Here is a 16,482-nt window from a genome sequence, read left to right as displayed (position 1 = left end):
CCATGCACAACAGTAGTAAAGCAGCAGTTTACAGCCTGAAGCAGCTTATTTAACTTCCTGGATTTGTTTCTGTGGGTTCATCCCAAGAAATCCAGAAGTGCACCCAACCCAGTACCTGAAATAGAACTTAGTCATACGTCGAAGACTCTCTTCAGTCATACAAACACATGCTGACTCTTTCACTGCACTAATGGACGTTTTTGTGGCTGCTGAGCTTTCTGCATGTAATTGGCCATTTTAATGGCAGCCCAATCACTTTCCCCTTGAAAAGCCATTCCCACTGTAGCCGTCTTTTCCCTCTTGCATGGAGGTCACTGAGGCACAAACTATCATAGTCAGCTGTCTGCAGGAAGCAAACCTAGCTGAATCTGTAATTATGAAAGAAGAATGCTGTGTGACCTTTAACTGGGCACAGTTACCTAGTAAAGGTACTGGGAACCTGTCAGTTCCTCACTGGCCAGGTCAACTTCAGTCATAGCCATTCAAGGATGTGAAGAGAATTTGGTATCTGCAAGAAAGAATACATTTCTTTCCTTTTATCATTGTAGCTTGCCATGAGGGCACAAGAAGATTTTCTTTTATTCTCAAAATGTTTATGTGAACTATCAAAAGTAGGTTCCTCCCCAAGAAGAACTCAAAGTAATGGTAACAAATGAAGTTGAACTCAAATTAGCTTACAAAGGGAGGTTTCAGTTAAGCTTCATTAACTCGCAATTGTTGTAGTTTGTGAATATGCACATTATCTTAACTGCTGTAACAAGTGTGAAATGTAGCAGGCTGAATATTTTTTAAGGGAACATAAGTGTTGCTCATAATAAAGGAAAATTGATTTGGAGGTTATATTATACACCTTCATAAGCCTTCAATTAGAAATGCACATGAACTTTCACATGATCTGAGTTATCTTGGTATAATCAAGAGGCCAAAGTTTCCTTTAAGAAACCTTCTCAAACAGTATCCATATACCAAATATTACAGCCTTATGCTAGTGATGGTGATGAGAAACAGTGAATATAACTGGAAGCTGTTCATAAGCAAAATATAGTTCAGTCTGTCCTTATGGGTTAAGCTGAGAGTAAAAAAAAAAAAAAAAAAAAAGTAAATAAAAGCAAGTTTGACTTACTACTTTTAAGAACCAATTTTAAAAGTTCTTGCACCAGAGCCAAGAAATCAGCTAGCACTGGCCATATCTTGCTTTGTTCCTGTTATCACATTTTGCTTGTCTTGAGTGCTCTTTTGTGCTGTAGTGATGTTCCTATGTACCAGAAATAACTGCATGTCACAGGGGCCACAGCTTACTCTTTCTGCTACTTGAAGAGGACATATAAAGACTACTTCTCTCAAGCAGTGTTTCAAAAGCCTGTTTTTTTTTTTTGTTTGTTTGTTTGTTTTCTGGGTTCTAACGATGTCTGCATACTTACAGCTAAAAACGCTTTTTGCATCATTCCAAATTGAGTGGGTACAGAAAAATGTGCAGCATGGAGAAAAGTCTCTCTTGGGCCAGAGATGTGGCACTTCAGGTCTTGGTGCTATCACAGCTCAGCAGAAAAAAACAAAGCCATCTTGGTAGAGTGTATCATTAATCTAGACACCTGTGAGCTTCTGTGCTGTGGCTAATTACAACTATAGTTTAGGACACTTAGCTCATGGTCTGTCCACTTGGGTCTTCCACCTGAACTTCTGTTTGAACCTAGTTGGTGATGTTGAGAGGGATTAGAGCTCTTTGCCAGCATGCTACTTTCCTTTCTTGAGAGCTGTGATACGAGTGTTAGCAGGTGTAAATCCATGAGCAATGCCAGATCTACAGCAGGTACAGATGTGAACTGATTTTCTTCTGTTGTTATTTTACTTACAAATTAGAGATTTCAGGAGAGCAGGCATGTCCTCATGGCCCCTTACTAAGCCAAGGAGGGCACATGCCCATGGACCTGATATGGTAAACCTGGTGGATGAGGTTTAGAGCCTCTGGGAGCAGCAGCCTTAGGACAACTGTGAGCTGCATGGCTTGACAACTCAAGAACAGCAAAGACAAGCAAGCCCTTACATCACCATTGTTACAGCAGCAAGGATTTTGTCCTTGGTGAGAGATGCACACAGCCCACGTCTTGTTCACTGACACCTCTTCTGAAAAATAGGAGGGATGCAGAAGGTAATAGTCATCACTGTTATTGATGATGATTAAGAAGCTAATGTATTTAAGATATTACTAGTTCAGCCCCAGTCTTTGTTTGTTTTAGTTTACCTTCATGTCCCTTTTCTTGCAAAGTTGGCCCCTTTGTCCCTTCTTGTCTGACAGAATATGTACTCAAAAGCTAGCCTTGAACATACTGGTATGTAGGAGCCCCTCTGGATGCAACTCCGCAGCTCATCCCTTGCGTTTGAGTGGCAGACATGAGAGTCTAGGGGCAGGACATAACATGAGACTGATCTGCCTAACCAGACATCCTCCATTTGCTGTCTAATTTCCTTGCCACATGTGTCAAGTTACTGACTTGCTGAGAAGCTGGATGTAGTTTCCTCTGTATTTTTCCAGCCACACATTAGTTACAGCCAGAAGAGTGTGTGCAGCAAGTCACTGTGTCCTACTTCACTTCTCATTTGGGAGACCTACCTGTCTGCCAAAGACTCGCTCTGCAATTCTCACTACAGGGAAATTAGAAGCAGGTATGTTTTCCGTTCAATTTTTCCTTAGTGTCTTTACAAAAAAAAATTAAAAAGAGCAAAATCAAGCAGCACATAGCTGATTTTCTGTGTTTTAATATACAAAATAAGCATTTTTAACGTCTTTTTAAATGGTGAGAAAATCATTCCCAGGCCTTCAGAAGACACTTGTAAATCATCAAGCCCAAATTCCACAAAGAGGAAACACAATCTCTTCCATTAACCTTAGCAGCTGTTTCACCAACTTCCCCTTAAGTATTGACCAGATGCACTTGGCTGTTTTCCTTCAATCCTACTGTGTATTTTCTGTCCAACCTTTGTGAGTGACAGAGGCTTAATCAGACAAAGTATGTTCAATCCTGTAGAGTTAGGTGTAGTAGTAACAGGTAGGAGATCACAGTCAGGTCCCAGCCAGACTTGAAGCAGGGTGCAGCTTCACAGTAACTGATTTTCCGTGTTGATGAATGAGTGATAACCAGTGCCTTGTTTTCCTTGCAGTGGGTGGAAGAAGTTTTGATGACCTGCTGAGAATTGTATTCAGTACTCCCCAGCCAGCATGGAAATTCCTAGAAACTAAAGGAACGACGTCTTGTCCTGTTCCCACGGTTAAAATGCCATTTAAGAAACAAGTGAATATGCAACATAGCTCCCTGCTGTGCACGGAGATGTGGAAGGAGTGGAAACTTCAAACCACTGGTACAAAGTTCACAAACATGGTGATGTGTCTCAATAACAGTAAGTCCTAAGCATATTCTGAAGTTATCTTGCTGATCCCATTTTTTTTTTTGTGGGGAAGATGCATGTTTCCTTGTGACCAAAGCTGGTGTCCCTTATGGGTGAGGTAATTTCTTCTGAGGATTGGTGATTCTCCGGAGACCTTTCAGTCGACTGAGCAATTCTGTAATGAAGTCCTACAAGGAGAATTGTAGAAAGAAGGATGTTGTGTTAATTCCGTTGCTCACCAACCCATAGAGTACTATTCCTTTTGCATTACTCCCCCATTCCTCTTCATATTGAGCAGAAGCTAGGATTTCTCCGTGGATGGAGAAAATGTATCTTTTGGCTTAGGAAGGGGAGACCTTTTGATAGGTGAAGAGGGGTCTAAAAGCCCCTCTGTTCTCTGCCTCCCCTGGATCCCTCTCGTGTAGCCATGTTTACTTTATCTGCAGCAGCTAGCCTGCTCTCTTCATCCCTGATGCCTGTCTGTTTTACCTTGGGATGACCTCAAGATGGTGTTGTCTCTTTTAGGCTCTACTGCTTCCTGTTGCTACCATAACCTCCTGCCCACTTCTGCTGCCCTCCCCATGTAGGGCAAAGCAAGCCGTCCCTCTTGTTGTTTCCTTGTTCAACCTGTAAAGCTCCATGTTGTGGACTGCAAACCACGCCGAAGCTGTGCCAATTCTAGAAGGAAGTGGCTGGCAGAGAAGGGGGTGGAACAGAACACATGGAGGACTAATGATAACCTGGAGCAGGGGTTGAGGACTGGCAGACCAGATAGATGAGCAGTTAATGGAGATAAACCCCAACTACTTTGCTGACACAGCCAAGGACTATGAACCAAACTGGACCATCTGGTTATTCCAAGCAGAAGTCAAAGTGACTAGGGCAAACTTTACCATCTTCATGGCAAGTAACATCACTGTAAAGGACTGTGCAGCTTTTCTTCACCCGAAGAGGTTATGTACATATCCTTGTAATTAGGCAAGGTCACCAGAGGTACTGCAATTTGCTATGGTTTGTGCTGTGTGCAAGCCCAGCTTCCTCACTCCAGTGATCAGAGTTTGCCTGCCACAGCATGCTCTGGAGGTAAATGCCTAGGATTGTACCTTTGTATTCAGTCCCTTCAGAGGAAACCAGTTTGTTTCCTCTGTCTTGTTTCTGTGAATAGGCTGCTGTGATCTTTCAAGGGGACTGGATTCAAGATTACAAGGGTGAGAGTATATACTTTTGCCAATGAGGTAGCAATATCTAGTTGTAGTTATCAAGAAGCATACTCTCAGCAAGACGCTTCCATGGTTGCTGAATCATTAGAGCAAACTATTTTCAGTTATCTCTCTGGGAAAGTGGAGTTCTTGCCCAAGATCTGAAGCTTAGACACACTGAAAACCCTATTGCCAGCCTTGTCTGCCAGACCCATCTTAGGAGACTATCCACAATGCTCATTAGTTTAATTTTGATGGGAGTAATGCATCCATCTCATTTTCTGCATGTTCATCACTGTGCAGCTACATATAAAGGCTGGACAAGACATTTAATAACATCTGAGCACAACATTCATGTGCAAAGCACATGACTGAAGCAGGAGTAGGAGACCTTAGTCTGCACACAGCAGTGTGCAGCAAAGGTAATTGCTGTGTGATGCACACACTACTCTGCAGAGTACTAAGCTGTGCTCCTTTGAATGCTGTGCCAACTTGTGAGAGTTCTTTAGCTCCCTAACTCAAACCAGGACTTCTAGAGATCACAGAATGGGGGTGAAGCATGTGTTAAACTGACCTAAAGGGGTTAAACAATTATCTGCCTAGTCCAATCTCAGGGCCATCCTACATTCTTGTCATTCATACACTAGAATCTTTTAAGCTGAAAATGCATTTAATTAATGGCATGCAAGATCCTTATAGGAACTGTCTATACTTTTTCCACACTGAGAACCAAGTATCATCTCAGCCTGGTCACCTCAGGATGTCAAAAACATGGAATAAACTTTGGCTACACAGCAAAATCATTCGTCTGCTCCACTGCTCATCCTCAGCTCAGCTATGTAGAGCTGAACATATTTTTATAACGTATCAGAACAAATGTCCTAATACCTCACATTAGAAAGTAAACAAATATGCAGTATCATTTTAGGCAAAGTAACACCCCAGCTATTCAGCCAAGTAGCAACAAACACACTCTTAGAGCACAGCCTAATATATACGTTGATGCTGTTTCACTCACCTCTGTTGGGCTGGAGCATTCATGGAGGATTTCCTAAAAGACAAGGAGGAGTCATTTTAGAGTTTTATAAATTGACACTTCCCTTGAGCTACAAAAAGGACATACAGTCTTACAGTATTTGACAGGCTAAAAGGCAGAGGGAAGCAGCCTGTAACACAGGATGCATGTGTTCTGCAGCCCAAACACCACTGCTATGTTGTATTATGACAGCAGTCTCCCTAACTGAAAGCCACCAAGTCCCTCTATCTGACCTGTAGTTTTAGTTTCTGTTCTTCATTAGGGACATCCAGGAGATCTTCAAGATCAATTTCAGGTCCATGAACTTGTGCCTCTGTTTTCTCTCTCAGCTAAAAAGAAAAAAAAAAAAAACAACACACAGTTAATAAACCTTCAAGCTTTTAAGAACTCTAGAGGCCATCTAGGGAGAACTGAGCACCTGAGAAGTAGCTAGTTAAAATAGAACTGTGCTGCAAAGTTGAGGTCAAGAAATAAATCATCTCAAAATAAGGAGGTTCTTGTAAAGAGGGCATGTATTCCACAGCCCCTCTGTGGTGTCTGCTACAGCCACGCATCTTGATTCATCATCTGCTCCCATCTCAACCCTTGATGGCTTCTCAGGGATCGTGGGCCGCGAGGTGTTCCACCTCTTCAAGAATATTCAACATCAATTGCTAACTGCAATGCGATGTAACCCAGCTTGGGACAACCCACTTCCATGAAGCTTATGTACAGGTGTTCACCAAACAGAAGTCCAGCAGGCTTAAAGAGGCACTACTAATACAAGGAGATTTAAAGCTTTTTAGCTACATACATTTATGGGAATTAAAGTTGTGTTTTTGCAGTAGAAAACTCTACTAACCACCTTGCATATTCAAAAGTGATTGTGATAACAGTGAAAGTGATAACAGTGGCATAACAGTAGCATAACAGTATATGGAGTATGTTAAGCAGGTAAGGGGACAGTGGAAAGTCCCAAAATAAGGGCGATAGGTAAAAAAAGCAAGACGAGCAGCGCAAAATCAGTAAAAACAACAAATCATGGACCTTCTAGTCATGAGAGAAGAAGGGGAAAAAAAAAGGGAAAAGGAGAAATTAAAGGTTGGTCAAATAATATTGTGCACATATGGTATAGTAACAAGCATCGAGTAGGTTGTGAACCTGTAGTACTCAGCCAATGAGGAAACAGGAGGTAAGAGAGAATATAAGGCTATGATATATGTGTGCCACGCGTTCATGCTTGCTGGATGCCCACCATTGCAACTGCAAATAAAAATGCTGCTTCACTGAGATCCTCTCCTGAGCCTGTTATTGTCTACAGATTGTGTCTCACACATTCACATGGTTGGTATTTACACTAAGGATGTTTGGAGTCATAAAGAAACAACTATGCTTTTGGAAAGCTCAACTCTTTTGTCAGCTTTCTATAATAGGAATATGCCATAGTCTCCCTTAATGTGAGAGAGACCCCCTCCAAGCTTTGGTGATCAGAGTAATAGACTCATTATGTTAGATGGAAACATTTGTATACTTGGACCTAAAATGTGTCTGTGTCCATACACTTCCAAAAGACTGTTAAGGATGGCAGGCTTTGTTTTCCTATGTATTTGCAAGATGAACCTTTAACAACATGATTACCAGTGATATTTTAACAGTAACCAGCAGAATAAGGATAATGAGTAAACAGCACAGCACCTAGTTGCTGGATAGCATTTACAGATGTATATGTAAAACATTAAACAATAAAGGCAGTACTTACGGAAAAGAAAGAAACTATTTCTGATCAGTCTCTGATACCATGCCATGGGGGAAGTAAAAAGCAGTAGGTATTCAGCTTGGCTACGCAGCTGATTTGACAACTAGTAATAAAAGTTGCACTTGCTGTACTATGACCCATAACAACATTTCTTAGAATAGTTTTCACGTGACTAGACAACAGGTCTTGATACAGCCTGACTTTGGCTAAAGAAATAAATGGATCAGGAGGGCAATGTAGGATAAGGACAGTTCAATTAGGGACTGTGTTCCTACTTCCAAGCACAGGGAGTGGTCTCAAAAACCCAAATTGTCTCCTGAGTCTTAAATTTTTTGTAAAAAGCCTCGTGGCAGCAAATAGCATAGCATTCAGATTATCTGTATCGGGAGATGACATTTGAACCTTGCTGGCATTTGAACCTGCAGCGCTGTTCATTCCAACTCTGTCACACGGACTTCTGGAAGACTCTGAGGAGTATTGCCCTCACTGCCAAGGGCAGGTGGAGCAGAGGACAAGAAGGTGGTGTAATGGAAGGCAGTGGATCCAAAGAAGCGCAGCAGGGCTAACCAAATCGTCTTGCCACAATGCACAAAGCAGAGCAGGATCTGTTTTACACTTGGATGTTTACAAGTCATATATTGTGGAACATTTATTTATTTGAAAAGACAGTAAGCAAATTTCTGTGGTACCCTATTAACAGTCTCTGACGTGGAACAGCATCACATGCAGTTCCTGGCAGGAATCTCTTCAGTTGCCCCAGCACATCAGGAAGTCAATAAAACTATTGTTCTGGAGAGGTGCTAGCAAAGGCAATCTCCTGGCAATCTGTTCCCGTAAGGGCATGGCTGCATTTCTCACTCGTGCCTGCAGGGATTTTGTAGTAAGGAAAAAATACCTCCTTTGGGTAGCTGCTCCGATGACAGCAAACAGCTCCCAGTTAGTCAATTCACAGAAAACCACAAGTAACAAGGTAGCCTAACTCGTTTTTCTGAGACCTTTACAAGAGTAAATCTGTAGACTTAGACAACTGAGAGTAGCCCACAAGGAGTTGCATCTTGGACTAGGTTACTGGTGGTACCAAGAAGTGCTTTTCATCTATCTCAAAAAAGCTTCTCAGAACCAATACATTAAAACTGCAATAATTCCCCAAAGGGCAAGAGGTCCTGGTGCTTGGAGCAGCAGCCATTCTCCTTCCTCTCTTCAGAGCTACCTTACCACTTGTGCTTGCTTAGTCCTTCAAGTTGTGAGCATCCACTCCTATCTCTTAAACATCCACTGCTGAAGTCCTCCTCAGTAGGACTCTTAATTTTCTCCTTTTGCTGGCTTCATAAATGCAGATATCACAAATGTATACATATTTTAAGCTGGAAATGGGATCCTCTCCCATCCCCTCCTTCAGGCATTGCCTGTCAGGCAACAATGTTTTAAGTAACATTTGTCTCAGGGCACAGTGGTGTTTTGGTGTGGTTACCAATTCAGTGGCACCATTTCCCCTTGGGGAACATGGATAAATACAATCTGCCGGTTTCCTCATAGCAGCCTTGAACTGCTTGTCCTTAACTTTACAGTGGCATTACATGGAGACAGTAAAAATGAATAAAATAAAAGCAGTTAGGTGTTTAACACCATCTCAAGTGACGGGATGAAATACAGTAAATGGCTCTAGTCCTTGTAAAGCTACATAATCCAAAATGGAAAAAGCAGATTTTGTGACACGAGGAGGCTGGATGGAGCACATTGCCAGTCAGGCATCCAGACCTAGCTGCCTACATACCTAAATCTCCAGAGATTGCCAGGGTCTAGCCTGCCTCCAAAATGGCTGTGGACGGCACATACACCATGTAATCAAGAGGCCTCAGATACAGCTGAGCACTTACTACTATAATTTTATAAAATAAAGAAAACAACTGGAAATTCAGAATTATTAAGCTGTGAAGAGATTACAGCGGTTTACCCTTAGTCATTTTACTAATCAAGTTATAAGCTTGTTCAGAAAGTCTAAAAATGTTACTTAAAAGAATAGGAACAATATTATTTTCATAGCCATGCATTTGCAACCAAAGGAAGGCCCTCTTTCTCAGTATTTGTTTTCTCCTGCATGTTCTTTGCATATGACAAACCAAAACAGAAGGTAACTATTTTTGTCTCCCAACTCAGCATGAGAACCCAGTATGTTCCCACAAATATCAAACAGAGATATAATAATCACAAGAAAACAATGATAATAAACAACAAAAATACCCAAACCAGCAACAACAATAATAAAAAGCCTCAGAGAGAGTTCCTGAAGTTCCCCTGCTCAGGGGAAGAGCTGACACTGTTCCGTGGTGCTCAGACATGGACAATCACGCTGTTGCCCTCCCAAAATAGTTAGAAATTTCTCTGTGCCATTGTGACATATAGCACAAAAATCACCTTTCCTGAACTGTTCTAGCATGTCCACTTCCACTGCTGATTGCAATTTGAAACTGGTGATGCTCAGAGTGGAACAGACCATCAGAGTCCAAGTAATCATTGGCTCTTTTGTCCTCTTATCTCAAAAATGCGTTTAACACTGTACTGGGGTGTGAATATAGAAAACAGGGCAGAAAAAGCTCGAGAGTTAATTTAGTCCATTCCCATCCAGAACATGATTAACCTATTTTACACAACCTGTTAAACCCATCTATTCTTCTATTGAAGACACTTATGATCTACTGGGTTGTGAGTCAAGAAAGATATTTTCTCTTACAGCAACAGCTGTTACCCTGCAGATTAAAGCAAAAACACAAAGTTTCAAGCTATTTAAATAGGTTTGAGACCCTGAGGTGCAATTTACTACCCCCTAAAGGAATTACCCCATCTCAAAAGTGGAAAAGCACTGTCCCTTCTGAAAGCTCCCAGTGTAGGTGCCATCTATAAGCACAAAATAGGAATAGAAGTGATAGTAATGGGTTAAAATTTCAGGGTACCCAGTAAGTGCTGACTTAAATATCACATCTCTGTGGAAAAAAAAAATGCCACGTACCCTACAACAGCCTAAAGCAAATACTTGTACCATTCATGTGCTGTACCTAGACATTCCTACTAAACCTTTCCTAGTTTGACCACTCTCAGATATGCAGGAAGGATTTGGGACTGATTGTTCCTCTAGTTAAGGAAAATGCAGGGAGGAAGACAGCTCTAGGGGTCTGTGAAGGCTTAAGGTCTCTATACACATCATCTCAGCGTGTTTTGTCTTTCTTCCCCTGCTGCCAGTAGTGTGTCCAGAGTCTGCAGCTACATCATTTATCCTGAGTGCCTCATTCAAACAGCAGCTATAGCCACACTGCTGTGACCAAAAGGGACAAAAATACACTAAACACCTCTAATCCAGCTAATACGGCTTGCAGCAAAGCCACTGACCACACGGAGCTTAGCAGCATGTGGCTTGGTACACCTGCCTAAGTTTTGCTACTTGTGCTGAGCAATAGCCACCCTCCCAGCAGGTGTAATACCAGACGGCTTACAGCTAGCTGGAATACATCAATACAGGCTTCTCTGACTGTGGGCACACCATTCAAAGAGAGTACTGTTGCAGGTGGCAATAGGATACCTGACAAAGATGGAAGACAAGGATCTGTTTCCAGTAAGGCAGAGGAAGCTTTGTCCCAGCACACAGAGCCCTTGTCCCATTCATCTAACAAGCGAGGGGCTGATTTGCCCCAAGTACTCACCGGGTACTGGTACAGCTCCTGCAGCTGGGCATCAACCCATTCCTCCAGGTCTAGCCAGCGCTGTAGGTCCTTGCGGTTGTACTTTATGGTTAGCTTGCCCAGTTTCCTGTGTGATGATTCCTCCCCAGGTTTCTCTGGAGTCTGGAAAGTCACCCGGGGCAGTGTGCCGGAGTTCCTGGCCATCCTCACTGCTTCTTCCTCCTCCTCCTCCTCCTCTCCAACTGCAGGAACTCACCTTCCCGTGGGCCGCTCTCCTCTGTCTCTTAACCAATATCTCCCTGCAGCTTGTGGCTCAGGGCACAAGCTCCTCACTTTCACCAAAGGCAGGCAGCATCAGCGATGCCAGGGAGCACGGTGGGGGACAGCACGCAGCTGGGGCAGTGTCCGGGCACAGGCTCTTGGGTTTCACAACCAGCGCTGCTGACGAGCAGGGAGGGAGGGGAGAGGGGTTGTTGTAATAGCATCTGCTGTTAAAAGAAGCCAAGTGAAGCAGGGAACTGATAAACAAGGTTTGTTAATATTTAACGCAAGCCAGCTCCAAGAAGTGGCGGGAGGTGGGGAAGAAGGAGGTTTTAAATTACTTTTCCTACAGGTGTAACTGATGTGCATGTGCAAATCCAGAGGGCTGATCCATACATCATTCATTAAATCCTGTGGAGTTTGAGCTCCACCAGCCGCTGTGAACTCCTATCACCTGCAGCTACAGGGTTTGGTTCCCACTTAAATGGCACAGGTGCTACAGTAGGGCTACAGCACTAGACCCACCACAGGTAAGGAGAATCAGTCTGGGGTCAGGTGGCCACATCTACTCTTTTATAAGGATAGGAATAGTGGGGTCAGTGCTGTTGCAAGCCAACCTCTGTCTCAGCAGCCCCATTTTACATTGTTCTAAGTTCTGTAAGTTCAGTCCAGCTTTCTCAAATATCTTTTTGTAGAAATCTTGGTGACCTGATCATCTGAGCAAACAAAATCTGTGCTCTTTAAAAAATTGTACAGGATGGGGTGTAATGGCATAACTATTGAGGGATAAAGTGTTATCTTCTTCTCACAGGAAGGTATTTATGGTAAACAGGAAACATCATAAACTGTTACGATATTCATCATTGATTGACTTATAGTCTCTTTCTTACTGGAATATGGGTTAAAGGTCTGCAACATTATTCCCCTATCCCATTTTAGAGGGACACGTGAGCAGCACTGATCAGAGGGGCAGAAATCAGATGAGACGTGTTTATGAGGTGTCAGGGCAGCAGGAAGCCCGTCCCTGCTTCTGATGCTATATCACACCTGTTTATCCGTCTGTCCCCAGAGCCTTCCTATGACTGACCTGCACTGGGTGCTGCCCTGTCACACAGATCAACCCACCAAGCTTTTATGTCATGAAGCAGATCAGCACCTTCAATCCCATGGTTTGTGTGGAAATAATAAGTAAGGTGGAGACTGGCTTTCTCTGGAAGTCAGACCCAGGCCCCCTGCCAAAACCACAGCACTGTGCCCAGAGGTGGTGGCACAGCCAGCCAGCAGCAACTCCTACACAGGCTGGTAGAAAAATAAGCAGGGATGTTCCAGCCCTTCTTCTCAACTTGAGTTTGGGGGAATTAAAAAAAAAAAAAAAAAAAAAAAAAAAATATTTTCTGACAGACAATTCCACAAAATGTTTATCCTGAAGCTTACTCCAGCCCCATTAAAGGGAAGGATAAAGTATTAAAGTATACCTAAAACTGGTATCACGTCACCTGCTTTTCAGACAGACTGAAGCTTCTATTCAGAAACCAGCTATCAGCTAATTAATTTGCTAAGCTTGCCCCATTTTTCATCACTGCTTGACTGTATTCACCCCCTAGTCTCACTCCTAAAGCTGTCTTACTTACAGCAAAATTTCTCAGAAAAATCCATACTACCAGAGGGTGGGAGCATACTCCCTGAGGAGAGATTCTTAACAGTTAAAAATCTTGCAAAGCCCATGAATAAGCTTATAACATGTTTACAACTGTTGACTTTTCAAAGGTTAATAGACAATCCGAACACGAGGTAAATCTGGACCAAAGGACACACTTTGCCAGGTATTAAATTGTCTCCCAACAGAAGGGCTCTATCTTGGTGTCCAAAGTCTGACTTTTTTTTCAAATGGGGGAAAGCAACCTACATTTTCCTTGGTCCCACTGCCACAACTGCTGACAGATTTTCCTGCAGAACTCCAGGCAGGCTAGCATTAAAACAAGAAAAAGCAGTCCATCCAAAAATTTGCGGTGGCTGAAGCTGGCAGCAAATTTGTCCCCTTCCTTCATTACACATGCTGACCCTGGTGCTCATCCTTAGGCCAGGTGAGCTCTGCATGGAAGATGGAGCTTGCCCTGTTAATCCTCTGTCAGCTGAGCTGAATTTATGAAGCATGGGATGGGTGTGAGGAAGAGGGGAGTGCACCCTGCCCTAATGGCAGCTGCCTGTTCTTCGAGCAGATGGAGCCTCTGACTGGTAACCCCACTTGAGCATGACCAATAGTCTGAGATACCACACCTGAGAAGGTCCACAGGCAGATTCAGCCCACTGTCTGTGCTTTATCAGCAAAGCTACGAGCAGCCCCTGGTGCCCTCATGCTGCTTGGGCAGTGTCACCACACAGGGGAGCAGGTTGGTCACAGGGCTCTTAGGAGAGCTGCACGCCAAAGTGAGCTTCACTACAGGATGTTTATTATCCTGCTCTGGGTTATAAGTGCTTAGTCATGAATTCTTTGTAGCAAGAAGGTGGCGATGCAAAAATAAATGTTTACAGATAAAGTGGGCCTCCTCCTGTCACAAGCTGTTCTAATCAATCATTAAAGCAGGAGGAAGAAGCAAAAAGGCAATGTGTAAAATCACCCCGTGAGGGCGCGGTAGAGGTTCCTGTGGGCACAGGATCAGGTGCCTCGTGCAGGATGGGCAGCGTTGTCTCTGGGGGAGGGAGGCAGCATCTCCCATGGGTATACCAGCCGCCTGCCCTAGGAGGGAGCTTTTGCCTCTGAGAGGAACAGGGTGGGATTCAATACCACAAAAGGTGGGCTTTTGTGATGGTCTAGGGCCCCAACAGAGGAGGGCCACCAAGCTGAACACCTGTGTTATGGTGCCAAACAGCTGAGGCACTGGAGCAAATGAGTGCAAGAGATGGATCCGGTTACGCTCCTCCTGGAGCTCACGCTCTCCACCCCACACCTGTGACCGAAGCCGGTGCTCCTCTTTCTCTCCAGGCTGATGGCTGTTACGCACCCTCAATAATTCAGCAGGGCCCCAGCTCCTCTTTCTGGAGAAGCTGGATGGCCTCTTACCCTCACATCCCAGCCCAGAGAGGATTGGTTTTTTCCTTCAAGACAGCCAGGAGCCACTCTCCACCTGCTTTAGAAAATAATCACTTTCCCTGTGGTTACAAACATGGTAGTTAGCACAAATTAAGCCGGGAAAGGCAGCAGAGGTGACTGTACCGATGCTACGTTGACACCACAAGGTAAAGATGTTCTTCATTCTCTTGTGGGCAGGAGCAGGCACTGAAGTAACTCTGTGGATCAGAAAACAGACAGGACTGGAGGTCAGAAGAGCCCTGTGGCAGCCCTGGTACCCCTGCACCCCAGCTTCATTGCCCTCACCCTCTGGTGCCTCCCCTGCAGCATGGAAACTGAAAAAGCTGCCCCATTGCCCCTGAGCTCTTGCTAGATAAGGAGACCACATTGTCCATTCCCAGTCCCTGAATGTCTGGGGAAGCAGCCGGGGTGCTTCAGCACACACAGCCCTCACCCGAGCAGCAGTGCTGGCTTCCCACCTGCAGGTGGAGAGCCTTCGTGCTCCTTAGTGTTGGCTAAGTACTCCTCCTCTCCGGAATACTGAGGGACAAACAGCTCCCAGCATTTGTATTTGACTGGGGAACCCCAAACTGGGGACTTGGCACTGCCTCAAGAAGCAGACCAGTCCCAGCAGTAAAGGCAAGGGGCTAGGAGAGGCAGCCCGCAGCCCCCTCAGCCTTGGTAATGCAGTCAGAAGGGTGAGGGCTAAAGGATCTTGTTAAAGGCGATGTGAATTAAATGCCACTAACTGGGAGTCATTGAAAAATCCATCCATGTTGTTTTTGGTTCCAAAAACATGTGTTTTGATCTCCATCCCCAAATGCAAGGGAAAGCAGAGGAGGTGCTGGCAGCTGGCCTGAAGGTGTCAAAGACTACAGCTTCCCAGGGGCTGTGGTGTCTGCAGGAAGGGAGGGAGAAGGGGGGGGCATGGGGAACACCACAGCCCAGCAAGAACAGCTTGGGTCACCTGTGGGAACTTCAATGGGAAATGTTAAATTTTATCAGCTTCCTGCAAATTGAAGGCTCTTTGCTTCACAAAAGGAGCCATTTCCATAGCTATCTCCCTATAGGAGCCTACTGCAGACATGGTGAAAATGCAGATGCTTCTGCAGCATAACAGGTTTCAGCACAATTTCCCCTTCTTCCTTTCCTAGCGCTCCTGTACTTAACAGCTTACCGTGACTAGCAACAATAAAATAAGAGGCGCAGCACCGTGCAGGACGACAGACAGGAACTTCCCCACAGAAACAGTCCTCCCTCCCCACTGCTGCCCTTGGTAAGGTGGGAATGGCTCTGGTGAGGACTCAGCAGCCTGTCACCCTTTCCCTGGCTTGGCTCCTCAGGACAGGTGGTTAGTCATGGCCTGCTGAGGACCCTCCCCGTCTCCTTCCTTTGCCACAGCTTTGTGCCGTCACTTGCATCCGGGTCTCGCCCCTAAACCACACCAGTAGGTTTAACCTGAGGCAAATACGACAAAACAAGCAAGAAAGCAAACCTGTCTCCCGAGTGCTAGTTACACACAGAGCGGTTCCCAGATACAGCCAGGCAGAACGGAGCGGCTGTCAGGAAGTCACTGCAAGCTGTGATGCCACTTGGCTGGGCAAAGGGGACCTGGAGGAAGTCTTCCTTGTTTTTTCTGCCTTTTTGGGACCCTTCCTCCCAGCAGCTGGGCGCCCACCTGGTGGGTGCTGGGTCCGCACAGCGGTCACATCAAGGTAGGTGACGCAGGTTACCACTCATTTTTTTTTACAAGCCGTGCATGTCTAAAAGCTACAATTCTAGTCAAATATTAAGCCAGTGTGTATTTTAACCCCCACAGTAAGCTGCTGAATAGCTATTATTGCAGGACCCAGAGCAGACACTTCTCAGCCCATAAAAGACAAACATTAACTATGACTCACTGTTTCAGGACCCCTTTAAAAACACTCCCAAGCCATAAAATCACACAGCCTGCTTTCTCTTCACTCTAATATGAGTAACACACAGCTCAGCTGGAGTCATGGGAAATTATTTGTTTGCTAGCAGATGAGGCCTGAGATGGTAGCTCTGGGTTAGGTGAACAGTGAGCAGGCTACTGAGATGGAAGGAAAGATGCTGCAATGGAGAGCGGTTCCTAACAGAAA

General features: G+C 44.5%; 1 protein-coding gene across 2 annotated transcripts; it reads right to left on the bottom strand.

Moving 5' to 3' along the window:
- Nucleotides 1–2,741: 2,741 nt before the first annotated feature.
- Nucleotides 2,742–16,203, bottom strand: PPP1R14D (protein phosphatase 1 regulatory inhibitor subunit 14D). 2 transcript variants are annotated; one of them, XM_084521397.1, is made up of 6 exons: nt 15,855–16,203; nt 14,504–14,577; nt 11,050–11,516; nt 5,853–5,948; nt 5,602–5,634; nt 2,742–3,572 (listed from the first exon to the last, which is right to left on the bottom strand). In XM_084521397.1, exons 3-6 carry the CDS (start codon nt 11,230–11,232, stop codon nt 3,492–3,494), a joined length of 393 nt encoding a protein of 130 aa, XP_084377523.1. In that variant the 5' UTR covers nt 11,233–11,516; nt 14,504–14,577; nt 15,855–16,203; the 3' UTR covers nt 2,742–3,491. The 2 variants fall into 2 exon arrangements, with proteins under 2 accessions (XP_084377523.1, XP_084377524.1); XM_084521398.1 differs by having other exon boundaries at nt 11,050–11,513.
- Nucleotides 16,204–16,482: the final 279 nt, after the last annotated feature.

This window comes from Aythya ferina (assembly GCF_964211825.1).
Source record: "Aythya ferina genome assembly, chromosome: 5".
Lineage (NCBI taxonomy): Eukaryota > Metazoa > Chordata > Aves > Anseriformes > Anatidae > Aythya > Aythya ferina.
This window is presented reverse-complemented; position numbering and strand designations above follow the sequence as displayed.

What these genes read in the sequence shown, in the direction of transcription:
- PPP1R14D (XM_084521397.1), bottom strand. Translation starts at nt 11,232, where the DNA reads ATGGCCAGGAACTCCGGCACACTGCCCCGGGTGACTTTCCAGACTCCA. An exon ending in AGGAGCTGTACCAGTACCCG is followed by an intron (nt 5,949 to 11,049) that starts GTGAGTACTTGG and finishes TTTTCTTTTTAG; the next exon opens with CTGAGAGAGAAAACAGAGGC. An exon ending in AACAGAAACTAAAACTACAG is followed by an intron (nt 5,635 to 5,852) that starts GTCAGATAGAGG and finishes CTTGTCTTTTAG; the next exon opens with GAAATCCTCCATGAATGCTC.